At 35.3% G+C, this 23,713-nt stretch overlaps 2 protein-coding genes across 3 annotated transcripts in view; one reads left to right on the top strand and one right to left on the bottom strand.

The window, feature by feature from the left end:
- LOC136819863 (RNA N6-adenosine-methyltransferase mettl16-like) overlaps positions 1-4,776 on the top strand; it is a 33,683-nt gene extending 28,907 nt beyond the window's left edge. Inside the window, exon 8 of one of the 2 annotated variants that reach the window (XM_067076110.1) lies at positions 4,689-4,776. The gene's annotated coding sequence lies outside the window, so the exon portion shown is untranslated. Of the gene's footprint in view, positions 1-1,426; positions 1,508-4,688 lie in introns of those variants that run through there. The other variant, XM_067076112.1, reaches the window with a different exon arrangement.
- LOC136819862 (uncharacterized) lies at positions 978-23,375 on the bottom strand. The gene is made up of 21 exons (XM_067076109.1): positions 22,971-23,375; positions 21,013-21,355; positions 18,290-18,396; positions 17,209-17,516; positions 16,590-16,748; positions 16,302-16,342; positions 15,492-15,592; positions 12,711-12,873; positions 12,051-12,161; positions 10,868-10,938; positions 9,853-10,210; positions 8,876-8,979; positions 8,221-8,513; positions 7,266-7,423; positions 6,946-6,986; positions 6,513-6,613; positions 6,091-6,253; positions 5,318-5,437; positions 4,634-4,984; positions 3,889-4,108; positions 978-1,563 (listed from the first exon to the last, which is right to left on the bottom strand). Exons 1-15 carry the CDS (start codon positions 23,079-23,081, stop codon positions 6,982-6,984), a joined length of 2,433 nt encoding a protein of 810 aa, XP_066932210.1. The 5' UTR covers positions 23,082-23,375; the 3' UTR covers positions 978-1,563; positions 3,889-4,108; positions 4,634-4,984; positions 5,318-5,437; positions 6,091-6,253; positions 6,513-6,613; positions 6,946-6,981.
- Between the last annotated feature and the right edge of the window lie 338 nt (positions 23,376-23,713).

Raw genomic sequence — 23,713 nt, 5'->3', positions numbered from 1 at the left:
GTCACCCAATGAAGTTAATCTGATCCAGCAGATCGAAGATCTCCAAAAATCATTCACAAGGAGGATTAAAAACCTACACAACCAAAACTATTGGGAAAGACTACAAACATTAAAACTGTTTTCACTGCAGAGAAGGCGTGAAAGATATATTATCATATACACTTGGTGTATTATTGAGAAGCTTGTCCCAAATCCTGGGACAATCACGTTCTATGCCAATCCCAGACAAGGAAGAAAATGTCACATACCACTAGTGAAAAGGGGGCCCTGGCAAAAAGTCATATACTCAAGTTTTAAAGTCCAAGGACCAAGGCTTTTCAACTCGCTGCCAAAACGTCTGAGGGATCTCACTGGGTGCAAGAAATTGAAATTCAAAACTGAGCTGGATAAATATCTTTTTACAGTTCCCGACGAGCCACTCGTGACTGGCTACACTATGATGAGACGAGCTGAAACAAACAGCATCATCAATATGAAAATTTACATCGGTCCTCACAGGATGGATGCGTGAAGATATTACGCAACAAGTTCAAGGTAACTCAAGGTAGGTAACATTCCTAATCTCCGTCAGGGAAAAATGCCTTTAGAAGATTTTCAAAAATTCAAATCTCTTCATAATTCGAACAAAATAAAATTCCCGTTTAAGTTCGAATTAGCGAGAGTCAACTGTACAAGTACTCTTAGGCTCCAAATAAGCGCCCCCCCCGCTTGTAAATTTTTCGAAAATTTTCCAACCTCCCCGGACCTTATTAGGACCCCCCCCCCCCCCCGTTTATTAATCTCTAAGAATATTTTGAGCTGTCAAAGAGAAGGCCCCTTATTTTGCTCTAAATCTGTAAATAGCCTGATTTTAGCCTATTTTTACCTTATTTTTGGGTTTCAGAAGTACAATTTCCAACCCCCGGCAATTAGGTCCCCCCCCCCCCCGTTTATTAAAATCTAGAAAATTTTCCACTTTTTACACTTTTGTAATAAACTTCCAGAATAGGAGAATTTCTCTTTACCTTCTCGATATTAGTTTAAGTAATTCGAATAATTAATTAATCCACATTTGAAATAGGCCAGGAATCAATAACTTTTCCTGTGTTTGTTGTCTTGTTGTAAAAGTACAACATATCTACCAACCATTTTTATATCAAGTAAAGATCCCAGTGTCAATTCATTCCAAATCATTGATTTAATGTTTTGATAATCATTTTCATTCAAAATATGGGACATCTTTCTATTGCACTATGAATTCTGTTCTTCACTTTTTCACGTACACAATGTTAATGAATATCATACTCCTTCCAGCTCCTTTCAATACTTATCGAAACCAGTGTCATAGTGTCGTAAAACATTCATTCCATCTCGTAAATAGACTACCTTTTCGCTCATAACCGTAATTCAGGTTTACGGCAACCAAAACGACATTGTTCTTTTTTAGACCGCGTATCACATATCGTGGTGTGACATCGAAAGAAAGCTCCGTCGAATATCAGGTGTTGATGTGGTTTTGCGTTGAAAGCGAATCTTAGCTTCTTTCGTTGTTTGATATGCATGAAGAAATCCTTGGATCCACATCTGAAGGTGACAGAGATTAAAATAATAGTCACATTAGTTTTTCATCCCATACACGATTTTTTTTATAAAAATGGTGTAAATTCATTTCATCATAAATATTCTTAACGTTTTTGGGAAAATCATCCTAAAATATTCTTACAGCACATTCTTGGGTTAGGATCCTAATTCATAATAGATTTAACATTTAGTACATACGTCTCAAGCATAAAATGGCACTTTTGTAAAAGCAGTGAGCCTAACTTGGGGATAATTGGTAATTTATAATTGAAAATGCTCTTAAAATGGCATTCTTAGCTTTAGTAGCAAAATTCCATGATGGTAATATTCTTAGCATATTCTTAGTTTTTTGGCCATTTTCATCATAGACATTCTTATAAATTGTATTCTTATAAAAAAGCGTGTAGACGTTGAGCTAAAAGCCGAAGACTAGAGAGGATACTTTTATGGACCTACCTAGTTATGCATTTAACACATATATAATTGATATCTACGTGAGCGTGACCATTAAACAATCATTCAGAACACAAATAGTGACGATCTATTAAAATTAGTCGTTTGTTTCTTATAAAAAAACGTTTCAAAACCAAAATTTCATGATCTTGAAATATTCTTCATATTCAAGACTTTTTGAGCAAAAAAACATCTATCTCATCAAAAAATTGAGTAATTTGGCTAAGAACATTGATGTATGCTTATCAATAGTGATTCTTATAGATAAACATGCGTTTTTTGAGCCAACAAAATTTTTTTGAAAAAGTCTACTTGAGCCATCTTTTACCTATGATGGTACCCTATAGTTCCCGTGTGCAGGAACGTGTATCTGAAAATGAATATATCAGGAGATATTAAGGAAATAAGGCAAAATGACGTCATAAAACGATGACGTCATCGAAAAATAAAAATTTACCAAAATTCAAAAAATTTTGTTTTTTTGGAAAGAATACTTTCCAGTAAACAAAAAATATTATTACGAAAAAGTCTGAAAATCCTTTTTAAGAGTTCTATGACCAAAAATTGATATTTTTAAATTTTGCCTGTAATGTGCTTGGGCAAGCTCCAACCTTCGACAGGCAAAAAATGAAATTGTCAATTTTGACCAATAGACTTTTTTTAACGAATTTTCAAACGTTTTCGTAATAATATTTTATGTTCACTGGAGGGTCTTCTTTTCAAAAAACCAAAAATTTTCAAATTTTGCCAAATTTTTATTTTTCGATGACGTCATCGTTTTTATGACGTCATTTTGCCTTATTTCTTTTATATCTCCTAATATATTCATTTTCAGATACAGGTTGTGATCTTTTTCTTTATCAGTTTTTCATGCTCTTTCGATTGAAGCAAAAAAATTTCAATTTTGACGACTTTTTATTTTTGTTGCCATAGTAACCAATGACGTCAGTTTCCAAGGCAACGGATAGTCACACCCGGCCCCACCTCTCAAATTTTGATCTTCTACATTCAAGGAACAATATTCAATCATAAAATCCCTTTGCACAAGCTGCTGCACACGGGAAGACATAGTGGCCTCTACTACTACTTTCATGCAAAAAGTTAATGATTCAATTTTTCACAAAGTCCAAAAAACCCGTTCTTTAGCCGTTTTTGGCCCAAATTTGCCCCAAAATTTTTTTTTTTGAAAGTCAGGCTCCGTCTCATTCGAGGGTTTATAGTTATGCATCTTTGTGCAAAAAATCATAAAGAATCAAAGAGGCAATCTCGAGGAAAGCTAATAACGAACGGACGAACGGACAAAGGTTAATTTATAGGACCTCCACCCCACCGGGGTAGGTCCAAAAAAGTGAAGCCTTGAGATTTGCGCTTATTTTAGGATGACAGATTGAACCCATCTTTCGAAAAACTTTAAAAAACACGAGGTTCAAAAGAACACTTCACTGTGTAGTCGTGAACGAGGAAGGAAGAGGCATGGAAGACTGGGTCCTAATAGCGCGGTCAGGCGGGACTACTGGTGCCGAGGGCGTTCTCCTGTCTACCGCCACTAACCGTAATTTCGCGCCCTAGCCCGAAACTGAGCTTTGTTTTCACACGATGCACTTTTCCAAACCCGGCGTTAGATTTTAATTTCAATCCCTCGCTTCATTTCTCATTCAAGAGTTTCCTGTCTAGCCCCTTAGGGGCTTTAAACTCAATGCCGTCAGACTATCTGTTTGCTTAGGGTCTGAATGAAAATTAATTTGAGAATATTATTGATCTAAGCATATCAATAGCCGAGGATTTGGTCCATCAAATTTATTCCTTGCCAAAATCTATTCTCTTTTTATCTGTTGTTACAAAAAAAAAGACGAAGAAAAGTTTTGTTTTACGTACCTGTTTTTCACAAAGTAGAATTTCTGTGTCATTCCTTTGGGTATAAAGTAACAATCTTGCAGAACGACTTTCAACCTCTTCTTTCGTGTAAACAAATCGATTCCGAAAAATATAAACGATGTGCCCTTTAAGAATAGGGGATATTCACGCGCGTAATATCTAGATGTATACGTTGCGTCCAAGTATTTTGCGAATGTCAGAAATAATAGTCCCATTCTATCTATGTATGAGAGAAAAGAGAAGAAAGTTACGAAAATGTTATAAAAATTTTCACGCTTTCTTTCTAAAACATTAATAAGAATCGACTCTTCTGAATTTTAGTTCTTAAAATGTTCTTCTTTAATATCTTTTTTAACGTATCAACCCCATGTGACATCTTTCTGACTTTGGAGTGAAATTTGGAGTTATTCTTAACTTAATTCTACATTCTGCAAAAAGAGATCTACAAAATGCATTACAGTTGACGCTCTCAAATTCGATTTTCAAGGGGAATTGAATTTTAATCAAAAAAGGGAGCTTATCAAATAGTAGAGCGTCGTTTATGAGAGTTTCTTGTTGACGGTGACTTTCAATATTATCGAATAAGGGAGCGTATCGAATAGTAAGAGCGTCATTTATGAGAATTTCTTGTTGACGGTGACTTTAAATATTATCGAATTAGAGAACGTCAACTGTATTTATGTTGGCTCTTTAATACCCAGCCTGGTGAGCTTTACTCCCACCCTCCCCGCCACTAAAAACTTACGTCCATGGAAGATAACAGAGGCTGGTACATTCATTAACACATTTTCTTTCTTCAGGTGCCGTAAATGTGCACACGTCAGCAGTTTTTGGTCAACAATATAACCTCTCGGATGACTCATCGATGTATATTTCATAATGGCGACATTCTGATATTGCACGTGGGTCGTATTTCGGACAATCGAGGAACCACATGAGATATGTTTTCCCGATATTAACACATGCGTTTTATTGAACACTGTGGTGGAGCAATCTGGTGATTTCATGTGAACAGACACGAGTTTGTAGCCAATAAAAATCCTCCTTTGAATTGCGAGGTTAAGTCTTTGTTTTGTACACGTTGTTGCGAGACTTCCTAGAGAAAAAAGATTTTACAGCGTGTTCGGGAAAAAATGCGGTTGCAAAGCAATCCAGATAATCTGCGTTATCGGACTAGATAATAGAAACAAGATTTAATCAAACAGCTTCGAGAAAAATAAAAAATCGTTTCATGAGTTTTTTGTTATTTTTTAATCCATATGACATGGCACACTTCGACACAATTTGCATACATTATAAGAATATCTATTTATATTATTTCCTTACACTTTTTTTCTTCTAAACACACTGTATAACTTGTTTGTGAGTTTATATAAAAAATGACAGTGAGAATTTATTGATCCTGCAGAAAGCAAATGATTTGAAATACCTTTCTTCTCTATGAATTTTAATTTGAAATGGATCTTGAAATCATTATTGTGTAGTGAGGTACAATGTTGTTTGTTCGAGATGAAATCTTCGATTAATTTGATTGTGAAACTTTCTTCGGCTAAAATAGAAAAATTAGTTTATATTGGGAGGTGGCTTTTGATTGATGGAATTTCTTTGTTACCAATATAAAAACCCTAACATTCATTTTCAGGACAAAAAGAGAAAAAAAAGCTGCCTCACGAAAATTTTTCCCTTCCCAAAGTTAATTTTTAAGCAAATTAGCTGTTCACAAAAATTAGTTCTCTTAAGGGCTCTGACCATAGTGAATTTTTAATATTTAGTGCCATATACAAAATACAAATTTCTGCCTGATGTAGCCCACAAAACTTTGGCATGTTATACATTTTCTGTTAGGCCAACTATCTTTGAGACTGAAAATTTAAAAATCGCAATGAAAAAATTTGATGAAGAAGAAAATAAAGACTTTTGCGAAGAAAAGTATTTTCAGTTTTAAAAGTTTATTTTCGGCGATGAAAAAACATTAGGGGTAGTAGATGGTGTATCTTTCACCAAACTAAAAATAGATTTTGGGAAATTTTTTCTAAAAGCTTATTTCTCTCAAAATCTTAAAAATATAGCTTTTTTACCAATTCTTCATTCCAATTTTTCGTATAAAAACAGTCATAACTTTTGATACATCAATTTTAAACTATTCAATTCCTTGCGGACAGTTTGAAAAACCTAAAAATGACACGTTCATAACGAGTGTACCTTTCGTTGGTGATTGTCTTATCCTTGGCATTGTAGTCAGGTCGATCATAACTGAAGTCGTATTTAGTTGTTCAATATTTCGCCCCACATATAGATGCACCACCTTTTGACCACGACTGTTTGTAATGTGACCGAGAGAAATTTCATCCATGTTCAAACGTACCTAAATAATATTTCTAACAGATGTAAATATCATCCATGAGAATCAATCAAAAGTCAACCAACAAATCCTTATATCAAACACTAAATGGAGCTTCTCCCGTCCCTGGCTGAAGCAAAATAACGCAATTTAGAATTTCGCGAAAATTAATCCTTAAAAAGGAAATTTTTTTTTGTTATTTTTCTTTCAGCAAAAATAAAAATATGTATATTAAAATGTATCCACATTTGATTGGTTCAAGAAATGATCCATATTTCCTTACTGGCAGATTGAAAGTAAGGAGGATTTCCTGCAATGTGATTGGCTGAGTTTTGTCACGTGATATGGATGTTCGCATTTCCAATCTTTTGTTTTGCAATTGCTCTAAAAGACAAATATAATCAAATTATGGTGAGTTGAGTAGAATTCTTTTGATATACTTTTTATTTTCGTTAAGCCCTGACTTAAATAGGTGCTGTGTATTTGCGTATCTGTGTATTAAATCCATGAAAATTCAAATCTCTCTAAGGTTAGGAAACTTTTCGAAAATCGTCTCTCTAAGGTTCAATTTTTTTGCAAAAATTTATTTCTCTTTGGGTCGCTTTTCATAGGTCTGGTTTGCACATATCCGACATCCCCCTGGGTCATTTAGTTTTTGGTGAGGCACTCGCTAGCTTTTTAAGCAAAATGAAATGAAATAAAAGAGCATCACAAACCTCCTACACTGATCAGCAAACACCAAGTAGCACTTGTTATCCTGAGAGAAAACAATAAACAGTCAGTAAACGCGGGAAATAGTTAGGGCAACAGGGCGGTTTACGGGAAAAAAGTGGCGGTAGAGTTTTGGAACACTGTAAACATCTCCGCCACTGATTACTCCACCCGAATTTATCACGCCTCTCCTAGACTATTCCCTTTTTTAGTGATCTTGTGTAGACGATAGGATCGTCTAATAAGTCTGCAACCCAAGTCGGAAGCGATCAAGACATATCGTGAATATCTGATTTAGAAAATAACCTCTTTATAGATTACTTACCCAGACTGTGAGGCGCCATAATAACAAATGAATTGATAGCCTTTGTCCCTTGTTTTCCATTCGAAGGTTTGTATGAAGCTCCATCGGATGTTTGGAGAAGGTTTGAAATCGTGATCCTTTTGGATGGTATCGTGTGTCCGATGATATTGATGTCTATTCTATGAAAAGCGTGGTGACGATTAAAAAACATCCAATATTCTGAGTATGTTTAGAAAAACTCTTCTTGAAAATCTTGTTTGTAGGGGTTGGTACGGAAAATCAAAGTCATCCATAAATTACCCCAAAATAGAGTTCGAAAGCTTTAGAATCAATCGACTGCAGGTTTTCATTCCAAATTTCCATTGTTTAGGGTACAAAAAGGGTTTATAAGCAGTTTTTTTCAATCTTAGTAGTAGCTCTTCTCTGAGAAATATTGTTAAGGTATTCACAACTTAAAAATATCGTGTCGTTATAAAGGTACAATAAGCATTTTGTTTGATTTTACTTGTCTGATGATGTTTTTCTCACACAAGATATGTTAAATGAATCGGTTTGATAATTCTATCTTTTACTTTCAAGAAATTCTTACATTGCTTTAGAGAATAACGTTTCTTAACTTACATTAGCCAGTACCCGGGGGGGGGGGGGGCACTCGATTCAAAAACAACCATACGTGCGGCCCAAAATTAGGCTTTGAAATCGGACCCTTACAGTACAGAGAAAATTTGAGATCGATCCTTACGGTGCATTGTTTTCAATATTTTTGACCATTTTCAGTCAAAATCTGCGCAGATTTTCTAAATTTTACACCCTTAGAGTACAACTTTTCTCACCTTTGCTCTTTTCAACCCTTACAGTTGGAAGCTTGGAAAAGTACCCTTGATGGCCGCACGTGTGGCATGTCATATACCTTGAGTGCCTCCCTACCCCGACCAGTCTTTTAATATTTTTGGTTGTCATCTACAGACTCACTTACATTGAATCATCTGCATTTTCTTTTGCACCAAACTTTAACTTTAATCTTTCTCCAATTTTCACAGATCGACAGTTTTCAAAGGGAGTCCGAATGAGCTTCGGCCTATTCCCGCATTCTGTAGTTTTCCTCGATAAAAATTTGATTTTCATGTCGAAACGAACGCGGCTTAATGATTGGCTGAGGCCAGTGATACTGCTTTCTGATTGGTCAAAATCTTCAATATGCATTGACATTGTATGGTGATTGGTCGATGCATTTGGTTTAGCACCAGTAAATGTTATCATGCAGTTTATCTAAAATGTCCAAAGACTGTTACTTTTCAAACTTTAATGAACCAAGATTTTCTTTTTTTTCAATTATAAAATGATAGACGGATTCGAGTTATGGTAAGCTAATTGTTTTTTGTTCGAATTACAGAATGATTGAGTTTCAAATCACAATTTCGAGGTCGAGAAATCACGAAGTTTACAATTTTTTTTCTTTCGCGAATTTGAGGAAATCGTATAAAAGTGTTCAAACGAAAATTGGATTAAAGGTGACAAATCGAATTTCCTTGAATTCGTTAAAAACGGTTGTATTTTAACTTCAAGGTGAAAAAGACTAAATGTACTTGAAATTCGATATCATGACTTCAAAGAACAAAATTATTGATTACCTCATCCACAATAAAGTATGATAGCTGATTACAATCTTTTGACCGACATTCAAAAGTTGTTTTCAATAATTTACACTTGATCTCGTTTCCATCTGGGTCAAATACTAAAAATTAAAGTGAAAACGAAGGCTTGATATTTATTTTGAGATGATTTGTTTGGTTATTCCTTATAAGGAATGAGAAGATGAGATGGAAGAAGATCAATCTTGACCTTTCCAAGCCGCTAACTTTTTTGAAAAAGGCCAAAAAGTTCATCATTTTTTTCGGGAAATTTATTCTTTCAAAGGCAATTTCTTGACCAGGACAAATGATTCAGGTATCAGCTTTGGTATCGTTGGAAAGCTCTTTTTCTCAGCTACAAAAAATAGCAGATTTTTTTTCTCTGAATCTCAAGTGGTCAGGAGTTATGACCAAAAGATTGTGTATCGGTAAAATGACCTTTTCAAGACGTATATATACGCCTTTCGCCTTCTAAGGGTTAAGACAGTAGGAAAACTGTAGAATGGAGGGTACACATATTTCTTTATAACCAACTCCAATTTTCAGGTCAGTCTCTAGGTTGCTTAGCGTTCATTTTCTGAAATATTTGAACACCCCTTGATATTATATTATATTTATGCTTATTGGGCAAGGGTTGCCATAACAACCATGGTTAGATTGTCTAAAAAGCTTTTAATTAACGAAGATAGTGAAAAGGAATTGGCAAAATTGAGCCTTAGTTACTTAGCAACCTGGTTGCTTGTATAAGAATGTGTAGTACAAATAGTACAAAGAGACTTTGTCAGACTATTTACCTACAATCTTCTGCAAAAATTCATGAGACTGGTGAGTTCCCCTCCCCCCTAAGGTAATGTTGGTTGAATCCAAGTATTTTCCGTAGTCAAAATTACGTCCCACCAAGGCAACATTGATTGGGGGCGCGGGAACCCAAATGAGCCAAAATGTCTCATAATTTTTGCAGGTGATTGTAGAATTACCTGGTATTTTCACAGTTCCTCTACAACCTTCAATAACAACTACTTCGTAACCATTAGCAACCACAGGTGGTCGATTGTATCTTCCTTTTTGAATTTTCGTCAGTTTGACCTCAGCCCATGGTAGATTATTTTTAGTGAAATCAACCAAGGATGTCTTCTTTTCCGACAATTCACCTAAATCTATTGAGGATTTCTTCTTGCAGCTATATGTGACTTTGAACATCAAGGGTCTTGATATATTTCGAGTTTTATCTCGAATGAGAGTGGTTCCAAGTTTGACAAAAGACGTTTTGTTTGGACATTTTATTCTCTTGGGATTTCTTTTGATTGCCCAAGTAACTCGATATCTGTTGACCTTCTGGCGAAAGAAATGAATACAGGTATTAGATAAAACCACAGATTTATAAAGCCCGATAGGCTAGATGTCGTGCTTTGGCTGAAAAGTGTGCCGTATCTAGTAAGGAAATCCTACCTAGGTCACGTCACATTACAATAGAATTTCAGCGCTTGACCAATCAGAAGCTTTGCATTTAAAACAATAGCAACAATATATATTTATAAATTTTATCATATAGTTGAAGTAATGAAAATTATTGTTTCAATACTGTCAGTTTCATGTGTCTTATTCAAACAATCCTCAGTTGAAAATTTATACATTTTATAAATCTGTGATAAAACAATGATGGCAAAAAAAGCGTTTGACTTTAATACAATAATGAACGGTTAGTGAGGGCAAGTAAAGACCGTAAAAAACTGGTCATTATTGTATTAATTAACCGCCTAACAATAAATGGTAATGATAAGTTAAGACCATATTAAAGCTTTGCGGACTCTAGAACACTCAGTTTAAGTAAATTGCACAAGAATACTCACAAAATACTGAAAATAAGAACAGGTTAAGAACCTTTTTAGGCTTGAACTAAAAATGTTAAGAACAGCCGAAGGCTATCCAAATTTAACTTCTCTTATAAAAACGTGTTTCCTCAATGAACCGAACCGAACCGAACACACTTACAGTTTTCCCCTTTCTCATAATGATTGGTTTCCATTTTGTTAACGAACCAGTCACATTCCCGAATGCAGATTCTAAAAGCAAACAAAATTATAGTGATGTATATTTCTTATGAGAACAAACTATAGACACTCGACACATAAAACTTCTTTCACACACTAAACGGTACGCCATCGGTAACTTGGAGAGTTGTGAGACACGCGAAAGCATACTCACCTGAAGCAAAAAACTGTCAACTTTGTTTGTGCGAGAAATTTGAATTCGCCAATTACCCAGGCAAAAACTTATTGAATAAACGAACTGAAATTGTCACAAAATGTTGACACAGAAATAAAAATTTACTCATGAACTTCGGCGTCACCTAAAAATTGACGTTAGAATTTCAGACGAAGAAGCCATTGTATATGAATATTTTTCAAACGATTTTTATTAGCTGATGATTGTCGTCCATACGGGCGGCATGAAACTTTAAGTTCTAAACAATAAATCAAAGTCTTTTTTTTAATTTGAGAACAAACTATATAAGAACATAAGGCTTCCATGGGTAAAATGTTAAGAGCAAGTTAAGAACATTCTAAGGCTTTGCGGACATCCAATCAAACCTACAACTAATACTCACAAAATGTTGAAAATCAGAGCATTTTGAGATCAATTTTAGGCTAGAAACTGTAAAATTGAACATCCAAACGCTTTGAAATTTTGGGCATTCTTATAAAAAACGTGCATTTTAACACCCCTGTTCATCTGAAGCCAGATGAATCAAAAAGGCAAATACTAAAACAACAGCCATATACGCGCCAGAAAATAGTACATCCTTTCACATCAACCTAGAAACACCCCTAACCTGGTGAAAAAAATTGTCCAGAAAAGGCCTAATTTTAAGCTGGTGTGATAACGAGTAATCCCGACTAAATTCTCTTGAAATTCTCTACCCCGGTCAAAAATCATTGATTAGAACACACCTTTATTCAATTCCGGCGTATCCTGTGTCACTTAGACAGGGGTGTAAGAAAAGAGTACAGAAAAAGCTATGGAAAAGGCATAAAGGGGAATACAATTTCAATTCAAGTATTAGGACACACACCTTTATATCAAATGTTAAAAAACAGTTCAAAAAGCTATGGAAAATGCATAAATTCAATCCAAGTATGGTAATCAAATGTAGAGAAGTTGGAGTTTCACTTACCAGGGAATTTTAGCAGAAAAGGAATGGTTATATCTTTCTTTCTAAGTGAGGTACAATGTTGTTTGTTTGAGACAAAATCTTCGTTTAATTTAATTGTGAAATTCTCTTCAGCTAAAATTGAAAAAAAGTGAATACTATAGTTCTAAATGAGGCATAATATTGAGACTGATAAACTAGAATAGACTATTAGCCTCTAATTTAAATAGACATTTGAACACTATTCGTGTTCAGTCATTGAACAATAATATGTATTGAAAAAGATGAAAGAAAACGAAATTGTTGTGAAATTTATGTGTAATGTTTGAAGCGACCTTAAAGATTCTCACCAGTCACGGGGGGGGGGGCACTGGGTTTGCGGACTAATGGTATGTGCGGGCAAAAAATTGGCTTAAAAAATTGCACCCTTACTAGAATTATCTGAAATTTCTACAGTTCTACCATCTCTAGTTTTTCCGACCCTTACAGTGCATTTTAAACATCTTGGAAAAGGTACCCTTTAGGGCCCGCACATACCCGTCGGTCATTTTGTCCAGCTGCCCCCCCCCCACCCCCAGGTCACCAGTAGAATAATTTGAAATTATGATGAGTCAAACTGACTGTATATATGACTGGAGGTGTACCAAAATTTGAACATCTGAAGATTCGATCACGTTTACCAACCTTTATATATAGAGTATCTTATCCTTGGCACGGCAGATAAATCGATTTTAATGGAGGTAGCATTAAGTTGGTGAACATTCTTTCCAGCTTGTAAATTCAAAATGGAATGGTTTTTACTGTTTGAAATCTCTCCGATAGATGACTTTCCCATCTTCAAGAGAATCTAGATAAACAAGCAACATGCTGAATGGACCTACCTGTTGATCAAAATCAGAAAAAAATAGGACAAATAGCAAGGGAATAAGAAAGTGTAGTGAGCAGCTTGAATAGATTACCGTAGGTATCAGAGCTCGAATTAGTCAAAAAAGTCAAAAAAAACAAACATTAGGCACTTTTCTACCCAAATTACCATTAAATATTACCATTTTATATCACTATACAAAAAATAAGAAACAAATACCAAGCCAATCTCGAGAAATGCTCATTTTCCCTAAATATGACAAAAGGGAATTTCCCCAAATAAGAAAATCCGATTTTTACGACCAAAATAAATTTTCCGAAAAAAACTACTTCAGTCACGTTTTAGAGAACCTTGCCCTTCATCTTTGTCCAAAAAATCAGGAAAAACTAATGAAGCAATATTGCACCAAGTCCAAAAAAACTTATTTTTAGGTAGTTTTTGGCCTAATCTTGCGAAGATCCGTATTTTACGACGAAAAAAAATTTCCGAGAAAAATTACTTCAGCCACATTTTAGGGTACCTTGCACTCTATCTTTCTGCCAAAAATCAGGAAAAACTAATGAAGCAATTTTGCACAAAGTCCAAAAAACCTTATTTTTAGGTAGTTTTTGGCCCAAATTTTTCGAAAATCCGTATTTGAAAACGAAAAAAAATTTTCCGAGAAAAATTACTTCAGCCACATTTTAGGGTACCTTGTACTCTATCTTTCTGCCAAAAATCAGGAAAAACTAATGAAGCAATTTTGCACAAAGTCCAAAAAACCTTATTTTTAGGTAGTTTTTGGCCCAAATTTGTTCCCCAAAATTTTTTTTCAAAAATCGGGCTCCGTCACTTTTCAGGCATTGCTATTTTGTATCATTATGCAAAAAATTAAAAAAAAATAATGAGCCAATCCCGAGAAAAGCTTGTAACAGACGAACGGACAACGGTCAAATTAAAGGACCTCCCGCGGTAGGTCCAAAAAGAGAATGATAGATTATATTTTCTTGGTTTTTGTTTAGGAAAACAAATAGGGCTGTATGGCTCCTCGAAGGGCCAAGCTGGAGTTTTTAGAGTTTTTACAAGCTCTTATTTGATTTGGTTGGTCGTTAGGATGTAATAAAAGAATCTTATTACTTTTTCTAAAGAATGCGTCATCTCTATCACTTTAAATGACCAATTAGTGAAGTATCTTGTAAAAACTCCAGCTCATCCCTCCTCGAAGTCCCTATATTTTTTGATTTCAAATGAACGTACAAACTGCAACTAAATATAAGATTCTTATCTCGAACAAGGTGAAAATACAGGGCGGCGTGGTGCTCCAAGGTCAAGACATATCGGTACAGGACCAAAAATATCGAGCGATCCATGATGTCAGTGAGCTTAGTGGGTTAAAAAAGTCCGTTTACAAGTTATGCTTTTCCAAAATTGTAAAAAAAACATGGATACAAAAGGAGAACGTTCTAGGAACACTTTTTTACCAAGTTTAGTACAGAATAGTCGAACGTGCGCAACGCACTGGGCTCAACTTCAGTGCTTTCAAACTATTCATAGGTCCAATTTTAGAACCCCAGATATTCACCCAAGGAACAAGTGTGCAAAATTCAGCCAAATCGAACAATTTTTGAAGTCTCCAGGCTGCCTCAAAGTTTTAGCCTCGTTTTGGCGAAAACTCGTCCCCAGGCCCCAAAAATCAAAACTTTTGAAAAATAAAAGAAATACGTCCTCAGATAATCACCCAAGGAACAAGTGTGCAAAATTTCAGCCAAATCGAACAATTTTTGAAGTCTCCAGGTTGCCCCAAATTTTTAGCCTCGTTTTGGAGAAAAACTCGTCCCAGGCCCCAAAAATCAAAATTTTTAAAAAATGAAAAAACCGCCGCCAGATATTCACCCAAGGAACAAGTGTGCAAATTTTCAGCCAAATCCGACCATTTTTGAAGTCTCCAGGCTGCCCCAAAGTTTTGGCCTCGTTTTGGCGAAAAACTCGTCCCCAGGCCCAAAAAATCAAAATTTTTAAAAAATGAAAAAAAGTCCTCCAGATATTCACCCAAGGAACAAGTGTGCCAAATTTCAGCCAAATCCGACCATTTTTGAAGTCTCCAGGCTGCCCCAAAGTTTTGGCCTCGTTTTGACGAAAAACTCGTCTCCAGGCCCCAAAAATCAAAATTTTCGAAAAATGAAAAAGTCGCCGCCAGATATTCACCCAAGGAACAAGTGTGCAAAATTTCAGCCAAATCGAACAATTTTTGAAGTCTCCAGGCTGCCCCAAAGTTTTAGCCTCGTTTTGGCGAAAACTCGTCCCCAGGCCCAAAAAATCAAAATTTTTAAAAAATGAAAAAACCGCCCCCAGATATTCAACCAAGGAACAAGTGTGCCAAATTTCAGTCAAATCCAAGCATTTTTGAAGTCTCCAGGCTGCCCTAAAGTTTTTGTGACAGACAGACAGACAGACAGACATTGTCAGATTGTAGCTCAACTGAAGTTGAGAATAAATAACACATAGTCCAATTTTCGGACCTCTTGAAGCAGTTAAGATCAACTTTAGAAATTTTTCCTTATTTCTCCTATGTTTCTTGTTCTGACTCTGAGAAAAATAAAAACAATTTGGTTTGTGCTTACTGGCAGATTGAAAGTAAGGAGGATTTCGCGCAATGTGATTGGCTGAGCTTGGTCACGTGATATAGATGATCGCATTCCCAATCTGCTCTTTTGCAATCTATCTAAATGACGCAAGTAAATATATTAATTTTTTTCAATCATTTTGGCATTCTTGCATGATCACAATTTTATTAAAAGTATCGTTTGCTTTACTGGATACTCTCAGGTGTATAAAAATCGATAGTTTGAATAAACGGGGAAGCTAAATACCGGGGGTAGCTAGATACTTTACCAAGTACCTCCAAAGTTAAGATAATTATAGCCTTAAACCAGGCAATTTAGAGCAGAATAATTTCTTTTGACAGCTGAAAATATACGGGAGATCCTAATAAGGTCCAGGGATTAGAAAAATCGAAAAATTAATAAGCAGAGGGGGCTGTTTATTTGACACTTATAATGGGCTTTTCTAGAAATAGTCCGTGCCGTGGATATCGGATATCCAGGGGGTTGAGTGATTTCCGTTCAAAAGTGGATATATATGGAGGTTAAATATCTACAAGGGACCGGATATCCAGGGGGTAAAGTGTCTTTTCAAGTAAAAAATACGATATCCAGGGGTAAGCATCATTATAAGAGAGGATATCCAGGGGGTTGAGCATATTTTTAAGGGTGGATATTCAGGGGGTCTTTACTAATAAAGAAGGATATCCAGGGGTTTGATACTTCGAAAAATCAATATCCTCAACAATGGGGGTAAATCTTTTTTTTGGAAAAGCCCAATAACGCAAACAGGCACAAAAATAGTAAGAAACAAAGATACATTGAACAAACCTCCCACACTAATTAATAGGCACACATTATCACTTGTTCTCCTGAAAAATAAAAGAAATTGCAATAAACGGGCAAGAATACTATTGCTTTTAAAATAATTTACGGTCAAAGAAAGCCTATAATTTGTAAAAATATCTTTGATTTAAAATTTACAAAAAGGTTACCGTACTAGGTATGTGTATTGAGTGACTTTTTGACCCTAAAAAAATGCAAAAATGACACATCTCGACATCTTATTTATGATTTCAGCTTTTAGAGCCTCAATGTATACTTTGGCGATTGTCTTACCCAGCCTGTGAGATGCCATAATAACAAATGAATTGATAGCCTTTGTCCTTGGTCTTCCATTCGAAGGTTTTGTAAGAAGCTCCATCGGATGTTTGGAGAAGGTTTGAAATCGTGACCCTTTTGGATGGTAAAGTGTATCCGATGATATTGATGGCTATTCTACAGTGTGTTCCGGAAAAAAAGCGGAACAGAATTGACATAAGTTGAAATCCTCATACTTTAAATGGATTTTACTAATTACTAAATTGCTTTTTTTTTAATAATGCTTATTACCTTTGGGAATCAAATATCTACTTGACGAACAAAAAATTCCATCTTATTTTGAATTATTCTATACTCGGATGAGATATGAATCGTTTATTCTCTTTTCCTTTTCTAAAATGAACCATTCTTGCTGATCTAATTTTACGATATTTTAGCTGTGTCAGCAAACACCAAATATCTTGTGTTCTGGCTATCAAAACCCTATGAACCATACCTAGAAATAAGCGTTCTAGAAAAGCTAATTTTGTCCATTTTCTAGTGTTTTAATTTGGCGAAAGCTTTTGCCAAAACTTGCCAAAACAATGGTATTTTCAAAGGACCTGAGCGAGTAACACTATAGTTGATTAGTACCTACATAGGATCATCTGCATGTCCTTTGACACCAAACTTTAACTTCAATCTTTCTCCAATTTTCACAGATCGACATTGAGTCTCCAAAATTGAGTCAATAAGTTTTGGTGTAGCTGTACAAACATTGTCAATTTTGTTGTTTCTTGTCAGAAATTTCACGTTGATGACAAAATGAACGCGACTCAATGATTGGCTGGAGTTTTTATTTCTGGTTACTGATTGGTCAAAATCTTCAATATTCATTGTTATTGTGTGATGTGATTGGTTCGATAGCTCTGGTACAGTTCCAGTGAATGTCAACAAACAGTTGACCTGAAATGAAAAAAAGTTTATTTCTCTACAATAAGACCATTTTTAGATGTTACGGTACCGCATCGCTCTGATATCGTTTTCGTTTCAAATCGGAAACGATTTTTCATCTTGTTTTTTATAGTGAGTTCCACTTTGATGGTTTTCTGAAAAACAAAATCTTTCAAGTGTCCTGACGCAAATTCGATTTTCCCTACTGCAACTGCAAGGGCTTCAAAATTTTAAAGTAGTGACATCAAAAAAAAATCGAATGTTTAGAGCCCGAAAACCCGGGCTTTAAACATTCGAAAAAGTCTCAAAGTGGAATAGACGTTAATTGCGTAAAAAAACGCGGGTGACGTCTAGTATAGGCTAGAAGTATTCAGGTTCCGGAACATTATGTGAAAGTCAAAATTAGAAAGGTAAAAAAAGAAGACAGATTAAAGCAAAACAGACCGAAACAGTTACGCTCCACTATGAGCACTTCCTTTCCGTAGCAAGCACCACATCGGAGCGATACGGAACTCTATGTTTGAACATATGGTCTTACTTTGTTACGTCGTCGTTTTTAACGTTTTGACGTTCTCTTACCGTGTTTTGGAACAATTTTTTTTCTGGCTGCCCTTCGCGGAAAAAAAAACAAACTTAAAACTGACAAACTAGTTAGTGTAAATACATTTTGGAAATAAATACTGGTTGAGTAAATGGTGTAGTAAAAAACAGATCGAGCCGACAATCAATGAAAAAAACCCAAAATATTTCAGAACAATACCTTTACTAAAAACTTAAATGAATACCTCGTCAAGAATAAAGTACCGCGATTGATTACAATCATCTTTTGACTGACATCCAAATGTTGATTTCCATAATTTACACTTGGTCTCATCTCCATCTGGGTCAAACACTAAAAGTAAAGATGTTTACTAATGATGAAACAACGAAGCTAAATGCCAATAAGGATAAAAGCCTCTATAGTTAGAGATTTTAAATTCTATTGGTTACAGCTTCCAGGTTCTAAGCATGGAGGTATAAAGAAAAACAGGAGATATATGTTATTGTAACCACCTTCGCCTTACGATTAAAATAGTTATGAGGTATGCATGCTCAAATCTTAAATATCGTGCATTTTTGATGAGCTTTTTTGTCGATAGGTGAAATCTCATTGGCTCGTTATGTGTTATAGAAATTAGATGAGCCGAGATTCATTGTTTCTGACATCAGTGTAAGAAAATATTTGGACTTGAAAAAGGCCTGTAAACTTGTCAATCCTTCATCAAATGACAAGATTTTTCGATCAATGGTTTCTTCAAAATGAACTCTATTTCTTGATATGAGAGGGGAGGGGGAGCTACCGGACTTCGAGAAAAGAACTGAGTCCGTAATCGATGAAATCCATATAACAAAAGAAATGATCCAGATCGAAATAAAACATCTAAATCAAAATAAATCATTTGGTCCTGATGGAATACATCCTAAGATGCTACTGTCGTTATCTGACTACGTCTCTGAACCTCTTGCAGTAATAATGAACACATTATTAAAGGAAGGGTCTCTACCAAAACACCCCTGTCTCAGTGCCCCGGTGGCCTGATTTCAGTACATGATTTTTTCCTACGTCACTGCAGTAATCAAATTTTTATTGCACTCATTTGTGAATTGAGATATAAATTGAATAAAGACAGCGACAATAAAAAACAGTTCTTGAATTCCCAAGCCATTTAGGATGATTACAAATGAGTGCAATAAAATTTGATTACTGCAGTGACGTAGGAAAAAATCATGTACTGAAACCATGTACTGAAAAAAATCATGTACTGAAATCAGGCCACCGGGGCACTGATACAGGGGTGTACCAAAGGATTGGAAAGAAGCTCACGTAATCTCCATATATAAGAACAAAGGTGCTCAAAATCTTGCAGTAAATTATCGACCTGTAAGCTTGACATCAATAGTATGCAAACTGATGGAGTCAATAGTGAGAAAGCATATTATGGAGCATCTTCTTGATCAACATCTTTTATCGAACAAGCAATATGGTTTTATCAAAAATCGATCCACCGTTACGCAACTGTTGTATTACTTGGATACTTGCTGTGAAAGTACATCGGAGGGAAAAGTGATTGATAATATCTATTTTGATTTCGCAAAGGCCTTTGACACTGTACCTCATCGTCGTTTATGCAAGAAACTATTAGCATACGGCATAGATGGTCCGATAATGTCTTGGGTAAAATCATTTTTAAATGGACGAACCCAATCAGTGAAAGTAAATAAATCATTTTCGACAACGGATCACGTGGTTAGTGGTATCCCACAGGGTAGTGTCCTTGGACCGTTATTGTTCGTTCTTTACATCAACGATCTTCCTGAAAGAGTGATATCATCATTTATACTCCTTTTTGCTGATGACACCAAAATCTTCCAAGAGGCCAACACTATCGAAGACTCTATTTCCATCCAACAGGATATAGACGCGCTAGTTAAGTGGTCGAAAGAATGGTTATTAAAGTTCCATCTCGACAAATGTCACGTACTAACTATTGGCAAATTCTCTGACATCAAACATGCCTATCCATATTGTTTGGATGGAAATCAGCTTGAACATGTTTTTGAAGAGAAAGATCTTGGGATTGTGATCGACTCAGAACTTACATTCGAGGAGCATATTGCAAAGCAGGTAAAAGAAGGCAAATTCAATACTAGGAGTGATTAACAGGAGCTTTGAACATCTGAATCCATCCATCTTCCTAGTACTATATACTTCGTTTGTCCGTCCGCACTTGGAGTATGCTCAGTCGGTATGGTCACCTAAACTTCAAAAATATGTTAATTTGATCGAGGGTGTACAAAGACGCGCCACAAAACTCGTGCCTATCTGCAAAGATATGTCCTATGAAGAACGCTTGCGCATACTTGACCTCCCCACGCTTGAATTCAGGAGACTCTTTTGTGATATGGTCCAAGTATACAAACATCTCCACTACTACGATAAAAATACTCTTCCAAGTAAATTATCGACTCGAACACGTCCGAACAGGAGACACAAAGATGAGCTGATACCAAATTTTGGTAAAGATGGATTCCGAGGCGCACAAACCAACTCGTTCTTTTACAGGAGTATACCAAACTGGAATAGATTACCAAGATACGTTGTAGAGGCAAAGACTGTCAAAATCTTTAAAGAAAGACTCAACGAAGCTTGGAAAAAACATCCGAAAAGATTCGAGACAAGACAAATGTAATCAAGATCCGGTTCTCAGAGGCCCTCGTGTGCCTTGAACTTGTATATTTTTATTATTATTATTATTATATGATATAAAAGAAATCAAAAGACTTTAACGACCAATTACCAACAAATTCAACTCCTGTTTTTCTTTATACTTCCATGTTCTGGTAAAAAGTTCTATCTCAGGAGAAAACTTGAAAATTAGAGATACCTTACTATTCTTTAGTAATTTTGATCTAAACATACTAACACAGCTACAGCTATGGCTGCCCAAAATTATTAAATATAGTGTACCTGGTATTTTTACAGTTTCCCTACAACCTTCCATAACAACTACTTCGTAACCATTAGCAACAACAGGTGGTCGATTGTATCTTCCTTTCTGAATCTTTGTAAGTTTGACCTCAGACCATGGTAGATTATTCTTAGTGAAATCAACCAGGGATTTTTGATTTAAAGCTTTTGAAGATTCTCCATAACAACTTTGCGAGACTTTGAAAATGAGTGGTTTTGAGATATTTCGAGTTTTATCTCGAATGAGGGTGGTTCCAAGTTTGACAAAAGACGTTTTGTTTGGACATTTTAGCCTCTTAGGATTTCTTTTGATTGCCCAAGTAACTCGATATCTAGTTACATTCTGAAAACGAAAGTATAGATTATTATTCATATACCTTATCGGCCCTTTTTACGCCGGCCCTAATTTAACGCCGGCCCTTATTACGCCGCAGCCTGATTTTGGGCTTACGCCAATTAGGGCCGTAAATAACGCCAAAATTTGTTAGAATGGCTATTTATGCTTCAATTTACATTAAAATATCATTTTTCAGTAGTAAATTGTTGAAAATTCCATTGGAAATCACTTATTTTTGCGAAGTTTTAGAATATGGAGTAAAACAATGGATGATTTTTTATCTTCGAATTGTACCTAAAATCCTTTAAATAGAGAAAATGGTCAAAAGTTAACGCCACTTTTAAGTAAAAATTTTGGCCCTTTTAACACCGGTCCTTTTAACGCCGGCCCTTATTACGCCAAGAGCCTAAAAATAACGCCAATAAGGGCCGATAAGGTAGGGCGATAAACAATTCTTGATATTCATGACGCAATCTTTTATACGAAAACACCCCTTTGCCATCCGTTTCATTGTTTAAATTCAAAACTGGTGGCAAACACCCGGTCTTTTTCGGGTGTTTCCGTATAAAAGATTACGTCATGAATATCAAGAATGAGTCATTACACAGGGTGGCCACTCAAAAAAACAAGTCAAATTCCAGGACTTTTCAAGGACTTTTCCAGGATGTTTTTAAACTTTTCCAGGACTTTTTATCCTAAAAGAAAAGCATTTTCTCTCGGAACTGAGCTATGTATGTGAAAAATATTAACGTAAAAATGAGGTGCAAAGCTTTTTCTAACTTGCTCCAAAGGAACGAAATAGAGAATGGGCCAATTTGACTTTAACCAAGAAGACAAGAAGCCCAGAGGGCATGAAGGCCCAGCGAATAAAAATATGAACTGAACAAGACTTAAGTAACAGAGAGGATTTGAACCTAAACTCGCCTATCTCTTATTAGCAACAATGAGAAATAAATCAATTTTTCAATTTTGTTTTGTTCCTAGCACGTGAACAACTGAACTGTTCACTGAACTGTTCACATGATAGAGAAATGTAAAAACAACTTTTTTTTTGCAGAATGATAATGAAAGGCCCACTACGCTAAAGCTACCTGGGCCTGGCGTATAATCAATAGATCACTTTATTACACTAAGCGAACCCCAATTTGGTTTCTATATGGTAAAAAATGACAGTAGGGGAATTTGCTGTGGTTTCTGAGGTCAAATGATCGAATTCCACTTAAGTTTTATATGGGTGTACCTTGGTATTAATTCTATGGCTAAGATTTGAGCTAAAAAGTTTTACATTAAAAGTCCGTTGAGAAAATGTTGTAAATACTTATCATAAGAAAGCAAATGCCATGCAAAAACAAGTTTGTAAGTCAAGCTAAGCTAGATAGATAGTACACTGAGTTATCATCAAGTCTAAATATTTTATGTCCAAAGTTGGAGCTAAAAGTCGAAATTTAAATGGATATATTTTTCAGGGTGAATATAAGTGAATTCTCCTCGTTATTCATCATTTCGACAACAATTTTTGATCATGACATTTCACGAAATTATAGCGTATAAGAATTAGGCACACTCATAACGAAAATCAATAAAAGCTGCCCATACCTTTAAGTAACAAATCAAAACTTACACCTTGTCCTTTCCGCACAATAGGTATCCATCTTGTTAATGAGCCATTGTTCTTCCCATTCACCACAAATACAAACAAGACAAGAATCGCTAAAATCTCCACCCTTAACATTATGTAATAATAAAAAAAATCTAAAATGAAAATAAAGTGGAGTCTCCATAACTCGAACAAGCAAGGAGAACACAAATTCGTTCGAATTATGGAAATTTCGAGTTGTTATGGCGATTGGTTTACAAGACATTGTTAACTGAAGGGCCCAGAATACTTGTTCGAGTTATAAAGCTTCGAGTTATAAAGCTTCGAGTTATGAAGACTCCACTTTAAAAATAGTAGCATGATACTTTATCTTTTCTCAGTCAAGTTCGACATATTTTGAGCAATAATCCAGAAACCGCCAGACATAAAAGTCGGTAAAATATGAAATTTCAACGTCTTTCAAAATCTTTGCAACCAAAAAAATATATTTTAAAATTGCACATCAAAAGATGTCATTGACATAAACCATGTGATATTAGCTGACAAATTTTTAGCTTCTTTTAAAGAAGTGATACACGTTTTTCTTTTATAAGAACATTCAAATTTTTTGAAGCATTTGGATGTTCTTAATTTTATGAGCTTTAAGCCTAAATATGATCTTGACATGTTTTTATTTTCGCCATTTTTAATTATCTTAATAATCTTAATTATTTTATTTTCATACATCATTTTATAGTTCATTTTCCTAAGAAGTCGGGTGTTTTAGA

The sequence above is a fragment of the Clytia hemisphaerica genome, unplaced genomic scaffold (assembly GCF_902728285.1).
Source record: "Clytia hemisphaerica strain Z4C2 unplaced genomic scaffold, Clytia hemisphaerica genome assembly, whole genome shotgun sequence".
NCBI lineage: Eukaryota > Metazoa > Cnidaria > Hydrozoa > Leptothecata > Clytiidae > Clytia > Clytia hemisphaerica.
The sequence above is the reverse complement of the archived record's forward strand: the minus strand, read 5'-3'. Positions and strand labels throughout refer to the sequence as shown.